This window comes from Misgurnus anguillicaudatus, chromosome 13, assembly GCF_027580225.2.
Source record: "Misgurnus anguillicaudatus chromosome 13, ASM2758022v2, whole genome shotgun sequence".
In the NCBI taxonomy this organism is placed as follows: Eukaryota; Metazoa; Chordata; class Actinopteri; order Cypriniformes; family Cobitidae; genus Misgurnus; species Misgurnus anguillicaudatus.
In genome coordinates this window covers 32,114-48,969 of record NC_073349.2, presented here as the reverse complement: position 1 = coordinate 48,969, position 16,856 = coordinate 32,114, and the positions used below count along the sequence as shown (strand labels likewise).

Sequence of the window (16,856 nt, the reverse complement as noted above, 5' to 3'; positions counted from 1 at the left end):
CACAAACGCGTCCCCTGCATAATATCTCCACAGACGCGCTGCCTCAGCTCTTGGAGCTTGTGCTCGTAAACCGAAACACGTCTTTGAAATAAGCACGCGCCCAGAAACATTAACAAAACAAACGTTCATATCCTTATCTGATCCAGAAATCTTACACCGAAAGCACACAGCGCGAGTCTGTCCAAGCTCATATACTCCGCAGCGTGTTTGCTCGTCGAAGCCGAAGCAAACGCGTCTGTGAAATAAACATGTCCAAACGCGCAAAGTTGCTCTCTTGCCTCGAAACCTTCACCAAACGAACGTCCATATCCTTATCTGATGCAGAAATGTTATAAAGAAGCCACACAGCGAGAGAACAGGCAAGCTTCTCTACGCAGCAGAGGCCGATGGTTGCGGTGTCTTCCCCCGGCTCCTCTACCCAGCCGACGCCCAGGCTCCGGCTTCTCCTCGGGCGTCTGTTCCTCCATCTGCCTGAGCGCTTTGCTGTATTGTGGCTCATAAAGGTGCAATGAACAGCGGATTAGAGCATCACGCTTGCGAAATCACCCTCTTCTATATTATATTGATTAACTTCCACTGTTATTGTAACATGAAGTCTGACTCGCTCCACAACTTCTGTTTAGCTTAGCTTAGCATAAAGATGGCGGCTGATCGTTTTTTCCCGTCTGTGTTCGTATATTTTCGTAAGTCCCACCCACTGATCTGTAATTGGTCTGAAGCGTGAGTGGGTCCCACCCATAGCCCCCACCTTGGAAAAATGAGGAATGAGTGTCTGTAGTCTTTCACACTCAATAGAGATACAGGATTTCCTTTTTCAATGACGCAAAATGACGATTTTTATATCATTGAAAGAAGGAAGTGCCTCACTGAAATCAGTATTTCTCCCATCTCAGGGGAAACTTAGGGAATGATGCACGACCATTCAAAAACATGACTGGGGTTCTAACGGTACAAAGCTTAATGCAAATGGGTGAATTTCCCCTTTAATAAAACATCAAAATGTGGCCTGTAGTATTTTCTTGAGGGTCCAGTGAAAATTTCAGGGTAATCAGGCTTCTTCTTTCAAACCTATTGAACAGAAACATATGATTAAGAAAACCAACTCAGTGCCTCTTTATTTTGAGACAAACAAAAACATATAAAGAGTTGTAAAATGCAGAGATTATCTTTGTTCTTGAGGTAACACTTGACTTTCCGTCTGGACTGCTTACAAATAACTACTCTTCTACATTTTTATATCTTCCATTCTCTAGGCATTCGACATATCATTGTAATGTAAATGTTCTTGCTAAAAATGTCATTAAACATCATAAGCAGACATAGCAAATCAAGCTGATAGTTTCTGATAGGTCTATATAGGTAATTAAAACAGCTTCAATCATTAAGTGGTTGCACTTAATGAAGAAAAATATCACTTTGTAGATGGTCCCTAGGCTTCTCTCAGCACCCAGTTGGATATTCAACAGACATTCGCAACAAGGTAGGACATTACAACGATACTAGGATATTTTAAGCGATTGTGAAAAATGTAGGTTATAGGCATGACACTTGGTAATTAGAAATTGCTAAGATTAAACTACTGGCATGTCTACTTAGAAAGTTATTGACCCCGGAAGTCCGAATGTCTGAATATCAAACCAACTTTACTGCAGTACAACTATTATTGTGCGCTGTGTTACTGAAGTCCGTCGTCTCATCCACCATAACTGCCACAAAATTAGTTTGTTTAATTTCTCCTTTGGTGTGATCATTTAACACTTCTGCCACTGCATTTATTATATCGTTTTGATTTTTTCCTGACGGTCCTGTAAAAACTGTGGCCGTGGCAAGATGATGTCGCAAGTCTTCATCTGTCACGGTTAAATCCGTGTCATGTTTTGTGTCTGTTCTGATTACCTTCACCTGGACAATTCATTGATTAATTACCTTCCTCATCACACCTGTGCATTGTTAGTCTGTCTGTATTTATACCCCTGTTTGTGCTATACTCACTTGCCGGATCATTGTCGCCATTCTGTCTGTTTCCAGTTTATTTATTATGCCCGTTGTTTGGTTCCCGTGTTTGTTTTCTGTGTTATTTATATTAAATGTTACCCTTTTATGTGAACCCTGCGTATGTGTCCTGATTCCTGTTTGCCGGTGTGACATCATCATGCTCCGCTAATAATTCCAAGTTATTACCCCTTTTCAGTGAATCTCTGGATTCATCGTGTCCCCTGATAATTCTCGCCGTCCCAAAAAGAGAACACAGTCAATAAGACGCTTCAGAATGTCCCGGTTCTTTCTGACCCTCCATTGTGGACGCTAAACTCACGTTTTCTCTACCCGTTAAGTTGCAAATCCACACGACATTCACCAAAAGTTTTCAAATGCATGACTGACATTATTATGGCGCTCGGAGCCTCTGTGTTTAAGAGCTGCCTTCGTGAAGCTGTCAAAGCCAGAATCATTCCATGTCCCTTTACTCGTATTAAAAAGTAAACACGGCCAACAAAATAACTTCTCGTGCAGGGGACAACAAGATCACGTGTATCTGCAACAGCTGATGTCATTTTCTTTAATAATAACTGAATTTCCCGCTCACGTTGGATATTTTATGATAGACGTTAGGGGTAGCGCTGGGCACGTCGCTAGACCCGGAGGACGTGCTGTCAATAAACGTCAAAATTTGATTGGTTGATGTTTCTGTCACTAATGATTGTAACAAATCACATGTGTTGTCCTTCAACACAAGCCTAGCAGTACCTGTAGAGCTGGTCCCAGCTGAATTAGCTGATTTTTATGTGGATTTTTGAGGGTTCTCCGGTTCAACTTTAACAAAACGAACGAATTTTGCGGACATTACACCAATGAAAAAAATAAATATCATACTAAAGAAAAACATTTAACACTTAAAATTTTTATTTTTTATAGGGCCAGCAGAGAAGGCCCTGCTGGTCCTGACAGCCCACCACTGTTTAAACTGCATGACAGGTAACATCTGTTTACATTGTAAAGGTTTAATATAACTGGATCATAGGTAACATCTGATCACATTATAAAGGTTTATATAACTGCATGACAGGATATCATCTGATCACATTGTAAAGGTTTAATATAACTGCATGACAGGATATCATCTGATCACATTTTAAATGTTTAATATAACTGCGTGACCGGATATCATCTGATCACATTATAATGGTTTATTTAAACTGCTTGACAGGTAACATTTGGTCACACTGAAAAGGTTTATATAACTACATGACAGGATATTATCTTATCACATTGGAAAGGTTTAATATAACTGCACAACAGGTGATCACATTGTAAAGGTTTAATATAACTGCATCACAGGTAAAATCTGATCACATTATAAAGGTTTAATATAACTGCATGACAGGTAACATCTGATCACATTCTAAAGGTTTATTTAAACTGCATGACAGGTAACATTTGGTCACATTGTAAAGATGTAATATAACTGCACAACAGGTACATCTGATCACATTATAAAGGTTTAATTTAACTGCATGAAAGGATATCATCTGATCACATTGTAAAGGTTAAATATAACTGCAGGACAGGTAAGATCTCATCACATTATAAAGGTTTATTTAAACTGCATGACAGATAACATCTGATTACATTGTAAAGGTTTAATTTAACTAGATGACAGGATATCATCTGATCACATTGTAAATGTTTAATATAACTTCAGGACAGGATATCATCTGATCACATTGTAAGGGTTATAACTGCACGACAGGTAACATCTGATCACATTGTAAAGGTTTAATATAACTGCACGACGACAGCATATCATCTGATCACATTGTAAAGGTTTAAACTGCACAACATGTAACATCTGATCACATTGTAAAGGTTTAATGTAACTGCACAACATGTAACATCTGATCACATTGTAAAGGTTAAATATAACTGCGCGACAGGTAACATCTGATCACATTGTAAAGGTTTAATATAACTGGACGACAGCATATCATCTGATCACATTGTAATGGTTTAATATAACTTCATGACAGGATATCATCTGATCACATTGTAATGGTTTAATATAACTGCACGACAGCATATCATCTGACCACATTGTAATGGTTTAATATAACTTCATGACAGGATATCATCTGATCACATTGTAAAGGTTTATTTAAAGTGCACGACAGGTAACATCTGATCACATTGTAAAGGTTTAATGTAACTGCACAACAGGTAACATTTGATCACATTGTAAAGGTTTAATATAACTGCATGACAAGTAACATCTGATCACATTGTAAAGATTTAATAAAACTAATGTTTCTGTCACTAATGATTGTAACAAATCAGATGTGTTGTCCTTCAACACAAGCCTAGCAGTATCTGTAGAGCTGGTCCCAGCGGAATAAGCTGATTTTTATGTGATTTTTTGAGGGTTCTCCGGTTCAACCTTAGCAAAACTAACAAATTTTTACATTACATTACACCAATGAAAAAAATAAATATCATACTAAAGAAAAACATTTAACACTTAAAATTTTTATTTTTTATAGGGCCAGCAGAGAAGGCCCTGCTGGTCCTGACAGCCCACCACTGTTTAAACTGCACGACAGGTAACATCTGTTCACATTGTAAAGGTTTAATATAACTGGATCATAGGTAACCTCTAATCACATTATAAAGGTTTATATAACTGCATGACAGGATATCATCTGATCACATTGTAAAGGTTTAATATAACTGCATGACAGGATATCATCTGATCACATTTTAAATGTTTAATATAACTGTGTGACCGGATATGATCTGATCACATTATAATGGTTTATTTAAACTGCTTGACAGGTAACATCTGGGGCACGTTCAATCTCACACCGGTGTACAACGTTTTGCTACGGTTTCCGGGTTGAACGACATGTTTCCTGGAAACGGTGTGCAACGGAATGCAACAGGTTTTAGAAGCATTTACTCTTGTTTGGTGGGTGTGTCAGAAATGTCGGCCCAATCAGCGGCAAGCCTATATAAAGCACGCTGTATTAAAGAGACAGCTCACACAATGGCTTCTAAAATAGTTTACAAATGTGTTCGATGCAGCTCGGTGTATGCAACAATTGAAGACATTAGAAGACATGTTTGCCGTAAGAGTTTTATAGTAAAATATAGCATATCAACATGATGATGTAGTTGTTTATATTTTTAACCATTGCAAGGCAAGTTTATTTATATACCAAATTTTATACACAGTGGTAATTAAGTGCTTTACATAAAATGAGAATGTTAATACAAGGTTTTAATAAATTAAGAACTAGATATAAAATAATTAAAAATATAATTGATTACTAGGAGATAAAATAGGTGTGTTTTCAGTCAGAATTTGGTAAGACGTGTGCTTTCATTTCTGTTTTAGCAATCCCTTTGGAACAGGCTATTGGATCGAATGGACCTAGTCAACATCCACTAGGCCAACACATTGTCGCTGCACCACTGCATTTGACGACAGCTCCTGCACCACAGAAGTTGCCTCCTGCACCACAGAAGTTGCCTCCTGCACCACAGAAGTTGCCTCCTGCACCACAGAAGTTGCCTCCTGCACCACAGAAGTTGCCTCCTGCACCACTTAATTTCTCTCCAACTACTGCACCACTTAATCTGTCGGTTGCTGGACCATCACCTGTCTGTGCTCCAAAGTGCGTACCAGTGTCAAACCCCCCACAAATGTATAAAGGTACATTGTTCATTCCTAGCACAATTTTTGTGTTTAAATATATGCTGTGACTTATCTATTTAAATGTGTGCTATAGATACAAAGCCATGGACACACAACGGAACATTACTTTTAATATCTTTGATCAAGCAAATGGCTGAAGACTTTCAATCTCCAGTACTGAAGAAATTCGAAGTATGGAAAAAGGTAGCTGCGCACATGCTGGCAAAAGGGTATGACTTTGGAGCAGAGGCATGTGACAATAAGTTCAGGCAGTTAAAACACAGGTTTGTTTTGATACTGGCATTTGCATCATTTTGGGAGTAGGGCCACTTGAAGACATTTGCTATTTCTGAGATTCTATTTTTAGATACAAAACAATAGTGGACAGCAAAAAGAAGACTGGGAGTGGTGCCAGCAGCTGGGTCTTTTTCTCACCAATGGAGGACCTCCTGGCTGATGATCCCAGTGTGGAACCGGTCCTGATCGTGTCATCTTTTGATGGTGATAATCTGTCAATGTTTTTTTTCTTCACACCAATCATTAGCACATCAGATGAGTTGAGTGCATGTTAGATTCATGCTTTTATAAAATCGTATACATTATTGGATCTTATTTATACGTTTTAATACAATCACCTTTAAGTCATCTACTTTTACTGGGTAACTTGTTAATGCTGCTAACAGCTTTATTTGAAGGATGTATATTATGTGACCTGGGCAATTAGAAGCCCGGTTAACTGGATGTTTAATATAGCTTTGGCACATGACTCTAAATTACAGTAGAATCGCAAAATGTATTTGTGGAGGAAAGAGATGTTTGCACCTTTGATCATCATTACCATTTTTAGGCCACCTTTCTTTCCACTCAGGATCTTCATCAGATGGCCCAGGACCATCAACTTCAGGACCATCAACTTCAGGACCATCAACTTCAGGACCATCAGCTTCAGGACCATCAACCTCACAACTTAAGCCATCAGCAGAACATGGCAAAAAGAGAAGGCACAAGTCGGAAGCACCCGAGTGGTTTGAGGACTATGTAACTGAGCAGAGGAGGCAGATGTCAGAGCTTATGGCCCTTCAAAAGCAATCATTGGAAGTGGCAAGTGAACGCAACAAGATCTTAAAAGAGTTTGTCTCTGCTTTGACAAAGAAATAGGAACTGTGTTGTCCTTTTGCCACATTCTGATGATATTTAGGTTCTATTTTGTTTGCATGCATTTCCTTTTAGTATACTGTACATTATGCCATTAAACAATGTTGATCACCTCACCTTTTTGATTTTTTTTCAATACTTTATTTCCATTCTTTTACTAAACAGAAACCTCTGAAAACTTAGTTGAACAAAAAAACATTAAACAGAAAATTTTAACAACATCCACCAAAAATGAAGCAATATCATCCCTTTTTCTTTGGCCTGAAGTATTTTCAGGGTGTCCTGCTTGACAGTCATTGTCATCGTTTCCATCAATCTCTTCACAATCCTCCATTTGGTGGCCTTCCTCCCTCAAGAGGAAATTGTGTAGAACACATGCAGCTGTGATAACCACTGGTACTTTTTCAAGGTCTTCCATGGGCAAGTACTTCAGACGTCTCCATTTTCCCTTTAGAAGGCCAAATGCCCTTTCAATCACAATTCTGGTTGAGCTGTGGAGTGTGTTAAAAGTTTTTTGACTTCGGGATAAGTGCCCATTATCTCTGTATGGCGTAATGAGAGATGTGCTGAGCGGGTATGCAGAGTCTCCAAGCAGGTGGTAGTCACTTCTCATTGTATCCTGGAGATGGCCATATAATGGGCAGTTCCGAAATACCCTAGCATCATGCACAGATCCTGGCCAACCAGTGTACACATCCAGGAACATCATCTGTGATGTACACACTGCTTGAAGTTGAATACTTGCATGTCCTTTTCTGTTAATGTAACTGTTTCTATGGCGTGTGGGTGCTGGGATGGGAATGTGTGTGCCATCGATTGCTCCAATGACCAGGGAAGCCAGCTTTGTTCTGAAATCCATTTGCAAGGTTTGCAAACTCCTCCTCTCTGGGCCATCGAATGTATTCATTTCTTAGTGTACAAAGGACCTTGCAAATGTCAGAAAAAATATAATGAAGGGTTCCTTTTGACATGTCAAACCGATCGGCAACACCCCTGAAGCTCTCTTGGTTTGCCAACAACCAAATGGAGCACAGCAATTTCTTTGGGGTTTCCAAGGTTAAATTTACCAGGAAAGGACCAACTTTCTCACAGAGAGCCTGTAGAAAAGTATGTGCAGCATTTATAGTATAGGTTTATACATCCCTATAATGCTGTAAATAAGCTGACACAAATCTTGCTATGTCTGTTGTATACACACTGATGCACTTACTGCTATATGGGAATTTGTAAATAAATTTTATTAACCACAAAATAAATTCACAAGAGCAAGTATCCCAGCTAGAAATAAAAAGTTCTAAGAACGTTCCCTGAAAGTTCCCAATGTTCCCAAAAACATTATGCCAACGTTAAAAGCGGCCAGTTTTTTTTAAGTTCTAGGAACGTTTCTGTTGTCTGAACGTTAGAGTAATGTTACATTTTACCATTTTTAAACGTTATGACAATGTCATGTTTTAATGTTCACACAATGTTCAAAACAACAACTGTTTATTATATTGACTTGTTTAATTGTTATGTAAATGATATAGAAACATTGCATTTTATTATTTTATAAAACATTATTTCTGAATGTTCAGTAAATATATTGCTGTAGAAAACTCAATTCACTTACTAGGTTTAGATGTTGATGTTTCATTTTAAGTCACCATTATTGTGATTCGTGTTTGTTTTAGTTGGTCTCTTGACACTTGACTTTTTGCCTACTAGTTTTTTCCTGGTTGTGTTAACTTTGTGGTAATGCACCACATTTGTTATGAAAAGTTATTAGTGTGTTTCTGTGGTTGTTGGTACATAATGGTAAAGATCATCACCTAATTCATTTACTAATCAAAAGTTTATTTTCTGCCAATAATGTAAATTAGATCCAACTCTTTCACAGCAGTTTGTCATTAAGGAGTTTTAGAAACTTTGGACAAAAAATATCCGCTGAATAATTGGGATGCCCAAACATCAAGAATCAGACTATGAATCTCAACCATGGTGACAATTAAAATTGTTAAAAAAATCCTTATTTATCCATGCTGCAGTGCATGCTGGGAGTCCTGAATGAGGTTTGTAATTTGTTAATACCCAGCATGCATTGCAGCATGAAGTTTTTCATTTAATTGTCACCATGGTTGAGATTCGTGGTCTGGTTCTTGATGTTTGTGCATCCCAATTATACAGCGGATATTTTTATCCAAAGTTTCTAAAACTCCTTAATGACAAACTGCTGTGAAAGTGCTGGATCTCATTTACATTTTTGACAGAAAAGAAAGTTTTGATTAGTAAATGAATTAGGTGATGATCTTTACCATTATGTACCAACAACCGCAGAATAACACTATTGACTTGGCATGTTCATAACAAATGTGGTGCATTAACACAAAGTTAACACAACCAGGAAAAAACTAGCAAGCAAAAAGTCAAGTGTCAAGAGACCAACTAAAACAAACACTAATCACAATAAGGGTGACTTAAAATGAAACAAACATCAACATCTAAACCTAGTAGGGGTGTCCTCGACTAAGGATTTACATATTCGAATCAGATTTGTCGAATCTTTCCATAGTCGACCGATAGTCGAATCATATCTATGTGTGTACATGGGTTGGGAGGGGGCCAGACAAGGTACAAATTGGTAACTGTTATTTTCTTTCACAAGCAGCACACATAAACAACTTTCTGTTAAAGTGACCATAACTGTCTTTCAAGTGATGAACGAAGACAAAACTGACGATGCATTTATATATTTATTTTTTTAAGGTAAAATATATAAGGCAACAATTGTTTATTTATTCCTCATAACATTTTAAAGCCACGATCTACAGAACATCACACAAAAATACATTTTGATAACAAAACCTAAAAAAAATAACAAAGGTGATTCTGCCTTGGAAACCCCGGCTACAGTTAAGTGTTTTTATTTAATTTGGAGATCTAGCGCGTCAAAGCAGTCATGAACAAAAAAACCCGACACATGAGAAATGACAAATAATTTGTGATTGTGACTGTAAATGATAAAAACTAATCTTTATTTACAATTCATTAAACGTTAAAGTATAACATGAAAAACACTGAAATTAATGATTTTATAGACACTATGCGTTTTTATTTAGCACAGAAATACCTGCTTGCTTGCTCTGACTTTGATCATCTCTGTATTCACTTTAGATACAGAAAGACCGGATGATATTATTAATTTCAGGAATCTCTTTGCTGTCATTTAAAAGTGAACACCAACCATAATATTAAATCACAAGAAAGACATTCGTGTCAGGCAGAAATAGGTTCGGTGCAGATAGTTTCCGTTTCATCACCGAAATTTTAAAAAACGGCTTACCTGTTTTGTAGTTTAACTTTTGACAAGATAACCAAAATGTATGATAAATACATTTTAAAAACTTATACCCGTCGAAAAACATCCGTTTTTAGTGTTTAGTTTGATGAACTCCTAAATATGAGACGCAGATCACCTAGCCCGTTCAGCTAAATTACATGCGCAAGCATGGCCAGCACGCAATAGCGCAACATTGATACAACGAAAAGCTATCCAAATTTTACAGACTTAAATTAGATCAGAATTTACGTTTATAATAGATACATTCTTTTAATAAAATAAGGTCAGAAGTAACAAAGTGCAGAACAAATGTGCAAAATGCCTCAAGTGCACAGAAACAAAACACAAGCCAAATAGTTAAATCAGATAACCTAGAGTGATTTATAAATAAAATAAAATAAATTATTAAAAGAATAGAAAAGTATAGCCATAATATATTTGCCAGCTTTTTCTTTTAAATGTAGAAACAAAGAGGCAATGGTTTATTAACGAAGAAACCTCCGTGTAGCCGGTCACAGGGGATGTTGGATTTATTAACGCATTTTAAAAATATTTATTGAAAACTGTTACTTCACATATTATTTGCAGCATTATCATAATAATATGCTGTATATTAATATATTGTGAGAAAGCTGTTATATGTGAAATCAGATAATGTGTGCACCCATATACGGCCAATATTGAATGATCCTCATTTCATAACACATCTGCGACCATTCGACTGTGAGATTGGTAGTCGAATCAGGCTTCTCCTATCGATGCATCGAATCTTCGACTATTCGGGGTCACCCCTAAAACCTAGTAAGTGAATTGAGTTTTCTACAGCAATATATTTACTGCATACAGAAATAATATTTTATAAAATAATAAAATGCAATGTTTCTCTATCATTTACATAACAATTAAACAAGTCAATATAATAAACAGCTGTTGATTTAAACATTGTTTTTAAACATTAAAACATGACATTGTCATAACGTTTAAAATGGTAAAATGTAACTACTCTAACGTTCAGACAACAGAAACGTTCCTAGAACTTAAAAAAAACTAGCCGCTTTTAACGTTGGCAGAATGTTTTTGGGAACATTTGGGAACTTTCAGGGAACGTTCTTAGAACTTTTTATTTCTAGCTGGGATATTGTTTGCACATGTTTATTTAAATAAAGGCAAAATAACTTAAGAGCACAAATATAGATCTGTGGCCGGTTGCATAAAACTTTACGACTAGTCTTAAAAGTTAGTCATGAATTTTTTTCTTCAAGACCGATCATAACTGTTTTAAGTATGTTGCATAGAAAGGTAGATTGGTCTAATTTAAATCCAAATAATAAGACTAATTAGCCCTAACTAATTGCTAGTTAGTCAGAATCATTCCTAAGACACAGTCTTAACGTCATGACTATGTTTATGAAACCGGCCACTGGAACTTATTTAACGTTAAGTCTGTCTAAATGTATATTAATAATTGCAATGTCTTCTGGTCTATTTTCTTTCCTTAGGAAGGTGTGCTAGACACTGATTAATGTAACAAACAAACAAACATACTATACATTTTTATATATTTTAATATTGTGGAGTGACACTTTCATAAACATTTCTATACTCATCTGATTATATAATAGTACATAGTACAATAGTATAGCACAACATAGTGATCGTCACAATAAAAATAATAAGGTCATAACAGTCTCGGAGGTAAGAAGTGGATTATCCTTCACCTGAAATGTTTGTCTTTTCATCCTGAAATGCGAGGCAAATGATGGATCACAATAATTAGGGACCACCGTTTCCACAAATCCCTTCACTCGATTGGGATGTTCTGTATCATTCTGAACGGCAAGGGCAGTAGCTGTAACATCAAGGGTACTTTGCATATTAAACATGTATTTGTATCGATATCATCAGGCTCCGAAAATTCGTCAAAAAGAACACAGAGAATGGCCTTCTCAGCTGCCATAGTTGCAACACTTGCGTCATCACAGCAGGGCGTTCAACGCATCACCGTTTCTGTTTAATAAACGTTGTTCAACGTTGTGCAACGTTTTGTCGGGGCTGAACGCAGCCCTGGGGCCCGTACCATGAAAATGGTTAAACAAACTCAGGGTTACAGGATTAGTTTCAGGTTGACAAAACCAAGCCAATGTGCAGACCTTGTTGGTAAAAGCTATTTTCATGGTACCTAAAACCCAGGATTTGCACAAACTAATCTTAAACAAAGCTGGCTAACCAACTAAACCAGCTTCATGGTATAGGCCCCTGATCACATTGTATAGGTTTATTTAAACTGCACAACAGGTAACATTTGATCACATTGTAAAGGTGTAACGATCAGCCCTATCAGCTGAGTTACAAATAGTTAAAAGGGGTCAGATCTTACTGTGTGAGGTTAAAACAATGTTTAAAGGATGACAAACAAGTGAAATTAAATTAAATAAGTGTATTTACAAGATCACAATGAACTTAAAACAACACATAAAACTTAAGACTGTTAAAAGAAAGGAATACAAAAAAACCAAACCTAAAACAATCTAAAAATTCAAGCGTGTTAAAAGTCCAAATGTGCAAAGTGTTCTCCAGTGTATATACAGTCCAATGATAGTGTAATCCACAAAAGATATCTGGAAGGGTAAGTCCACAATGAAAGAAACACCTCAATCCAGCAGTGAATTAGCTTTAGCATATGCCACCCATGTAGTGATGAGCGAGTCACTTGAAACCCGGATCATTTAACCCAATCCCTAAAATGACTCGAGAACCATGAGTCCTTAGTGACCATTAACCCGAGTCAGTTGAGTCCTCTCAGATTTTGCTTTAAAAATGAGAAATTGGATCAAACACAAAGCTCTTCAAGTGTTTACAACAGAATTACAACACATAACTCTACATAAGCTGCCATATGTTCTATAACTTGCAACAACGAGGTAATTTACATCACCAAATGTCGACTGGGGGTACCGAGTGAGCCAAAAGCTCACTCGTAATTTTCTGCAGCTTTAGTATTAGCGATTGGAACTGGGAGATTTTGACCAAGTGATTCAAGTGACTCAAGTGACTCGCACAACCCGGATCACATTAGTGAATGACTCAGAATAACCCGAATCCTTAAAAAGATCCGGGTTGACCATCACTACACCCATGTGCTCTATGCTACTTTCTTTTATAGGGTTACTTCCTGTTTCCTGTCATGTGATCACTCACATGACAGGTAAACCATATCAAAATAAAAGACATACACACAAATTAAAAGTAAGAGATAAAATGGAATAAAATGGCTAAGACTACATGTAAAACCCAGTTAAAACTCAAATATACATAAAACCATAAAATATATATATATTGAGCGGTTAAAACATTTGTCTTGTGTGGCAGTGTCACAAAGGTTTAATATAACTGCATGGCAGGTAACATCTGATCACATTGTAAAGATTTAATAAAACACACGACAGGTAACATCGGATCCCCTTGCAAAGGTTTAATATAACTGCATGACAGGTAACATCTGATCACATTGTAAAGGTTTAATATAACTGCATGACAGGTAACATCTGATCACATTGTAAAGGTTTATTTAAACTGCACAACAGGTTACATTTGATCACATTGTAACGGTTTAATAGAACTGCACAACAGGTAACATTTGATCACATTGAAAAGGTTTATTTAAACTGCACAACAGGTAACATCTAATCAACGGCTGTACATGTCCACTGGGTTCAGTTTAGGCTCGTACGTTCTGTCACGGCTGGTTTCGTGGAAGAGAACCCAAATGCAAACAAACGTAAATAAACTAAAGATTTATTTACAAAATACAACATAAATCACCCACGAGGGGGAAAAACAGGTAACATAGGATAATCAGAGTAACAAAACAAAAAAACAACACTAAATACTAAATAACACAGAAACTGCAAACTAGATACAGGCAACACCCCAGCTAGAAATAAAAAGTTCTAAGAACGTTCCCTGAAAGTTCCCGAATGTTCCCAAAAACATTCTGCCAACGTTAAAAGCGGCTAGTTTTTTTAAGTTCTAGGAACGTTTCTGTTGTCTGAACGTTAGAGTAATGTTACATTTTACCATTTTAAACGTTATGACAATGTCATGTTTTAATGTTCAAACAATGTTTAAAACAACAGCTGTTTATTATATTGACTTGTTTAATTGTTATGTAAATGATAGAGAAACATTGCATTTTATTATTTTATAAAACATTATTTCTGTATGCAGTAAATATATTGCTGTAGAAAACTCAATTCACTTACTAGGTTTAGATGTTGATGTTTGTTTCATTTTAAGTCACCCTTATTGTGATTAGTGTTTGTTTTAGTTGGTCTCTTGACACTTGACTTTTTGCTTGCTAGTTTTTTCCTGGTTGTGTTGGCTTTGTGTTAATGCACCACATGTGTTATGAACATGCCAAGTTAATAGTGTTATTCTGTGGTTGTTGGGACATAATGGTAAAGATCATCACCTGGTTCATTTACTAATCAAAACTTTATTTTCTGTCAAAAATGTAAATGAGATCCAGCACTTTCACAGCATTTTGTCATTGAGTTTTAGAAACTTTGGACAAAAAATATCTGCTGTATGACTGGGATGCACAGACATCGGGAATCAGACTATGAATCTCAATCATGGTGACGATTAAATGAAAAACTTCATGCTGCAATGCATGCTGGGTATTAACAAATTACAAACCTCATTCAGGACTCCCAGCATGCACTGCAGCATGGATAAATAAGGATTTTTTAAACAATTTTGATTGTCACCATGGTTGAGATTCGTGGTCTGATTCTTGATGTTTGGGCATCCCAACTATACAGCGTATTTTTTTTGTCCAAAGTTTCTAAAACTCCTTAATGACAAACTGCTGTGAAAGAGTTGGATCTAATATACAATATTGGCAGAAAATAAACTTTTGATTAGTAAATGAATTAGGTGATGATCTTTACCATTATGTACCAACAACCACAGAAATACACTAATAACTTTTCATAACAAATGTGGTGCATTACCACAAAGCCAACACAATCAGGAAAAAACCAGCAGGCAAAAAGTCAAGTGTCAAGAGACCAACCAAAACAAACACGAATCACAACAAGGGTGACTCAAAACGAAACATCAACATCCAAACCCAGCAAGTGAATTGAGTTTTCTACAGCAATATATTTACTGAACATTCAGAAATAATGTTTTATAAAATAATAAAATGCAATGTTTCTCTATCATTTACATAACAATCAAACAAGTCAATATAATAAACAGTTGTTGTTTTAAACATTGTGTGAGCATTAAAACATGACATTGTCATAACGTTTAAAAATGGTAAAATGTAACATTACTCTAACGTTCAGACAACAGAAACGTTCCTAGAACTTAAAAAAAACGCGCCGCTTTTAACGTTGGCAGAATGTTTTTGGGAACATTCGGGGGCTTTCAGGGAGCGTTCTTGGAACTTTTTATTTCTAGCTGGGACGGAAGACGTGAACTAACACACTGTATCAAACCGAACGTACGAGCACAAGATAGAGAACGAGAGGGCATAATAAAGACAAACACTCAAATGAGGAACAGGTGAAAATCATTACATAATTAAGACAGGAGCACACAAGGGAGTGGGGTAAAAGTGACAAGACACTGGGAACACGTGGCCACAACACACAATGTGACTCCACATGGCCCCACACAAAACACAGTACTGCCATGATCTTGCCATATGAAATCAGACCTGGCTCCGGTCGCGCAGACGGCTGACCTGGCTCCGGTCGCGCAGACGGCTGACCTGGCTCCGGTCGCGCAGACGGCTGACCTGGCTCCGGTCACCCAGACGGCTGACGTGGCTCCGGTCGCGCAGACGGCTGACGTGGCTCCGGTCGCGCAGACGGCTGAGACTGCTTGGATTGCAGCGGCTGTTCCGGAGAGTCCTTCTTCCTTCTCCTCCTCCGTTTGGATGCAGAGGATACAGAACTGAGATCAGGCGCAGGAGTGTATTTTTTTTGTGCATTTCCTAACTCAAAATGTGCGTACACCACCTCCTGAGCAGGCGTAGGATTTAAGCGTGCCGTACGCCAACGTCCATATTGATAAATCTCAAAGTCACCGTGGTTTTGGGTGTACGCCAGGTGTACGCTGGAAATTTGGTGTACGCACTTTTGATAAATGAGGGCCACTGTGTGTTGTGGCCACGTGCAGTGTCCTGTCACTTTTACCCCACTCCCTTGTGTGCTCCTGTCTTAATTATGTAATGATTTTCACCTGTTCCTCATTTGAGTGTTTGTCTTTATTATGCCCTCTCGTTCTCTGTCTTGTGCTCGTACGTTTGGTTTGATACAGTGTGTTAGTTCACGTCTTCCGTGTTGCCTGTATCTAGTTTGCAGTTTCTGTGTTATTTAGTATTTAGTGTTGTTTCTTTGTTTTGTTACTCTGATTATCCTATGTTACCTGTTTTACCCCCTCGTGTGTGATTTATGTTGTATTTTGTAAATAAATCTTTAGTTTATTTACGTTTGTCTGCATTTGGGTTCTCTTCCACGAAACCAGCCGTGACAGGTTTAATATAACTGCATGACAGATAACATCTGATCACATAATAAAGGTTTAATATAACTGCACGACAGCATATCATCTGATCACATTGTAAAGGTTTAATATAACTTCATGACAGGATATCATCTGATCACATTGTAAAGGTTTAAAATA

At 37.2% G+C, this 16,856-nt stretch overlaps 1 protein-coding gene across 1 annotated transcript; it reads left to right on the top strand.

The window, feature by feature from the left end:
• Positions 1–294: 294 nt before the first annotated feature.
• LOC129431217 (uncharacterized) lies at positions 295–7,121 on the top strand. The gene is made up of 5 exons (XM_055188986.2): positions 295–4,931; positions 5,387–5,704; positions 5,781–5,970; positions 6,054–6,187; positions 6,555–7,121. Exons 1-5 carry the CDS (start codon positions 4,895–4,897, stop codon positions 6,842–6,844), a joined length of 969 nt encoding a protein of 322 aa, XP_055044961.1. The 5' UTR covers positions 295–4,894; the 3' UTR covers positions 6,845–7,121.
• The last annotated feature ends 9,735 nt before the right edge of the window (positions 7,122–16,856 follow it).

Coding starts and splice junctions, on each gene's coding strand:
- LOC129431217 (XM_055188986.2), top strand. CDS start 4,895: ATGTTTCCTGGAAACGGTGTGCAACGGAATGCAACAG. Junction 5,705..5,780: donor CCCCCCACAAATGTATAAAG/GTACATTGTTCA, acceptor TGTGTGCTATAG/ATACAAAGCCATGGACACAC. Junction 5,971..6,053: donor TTCAGGCAGTTAAAACACAG/GTTTGTTTTGAT, acceptor TTCTATTTTTAG/ATACAAAACAATAGTGGACA.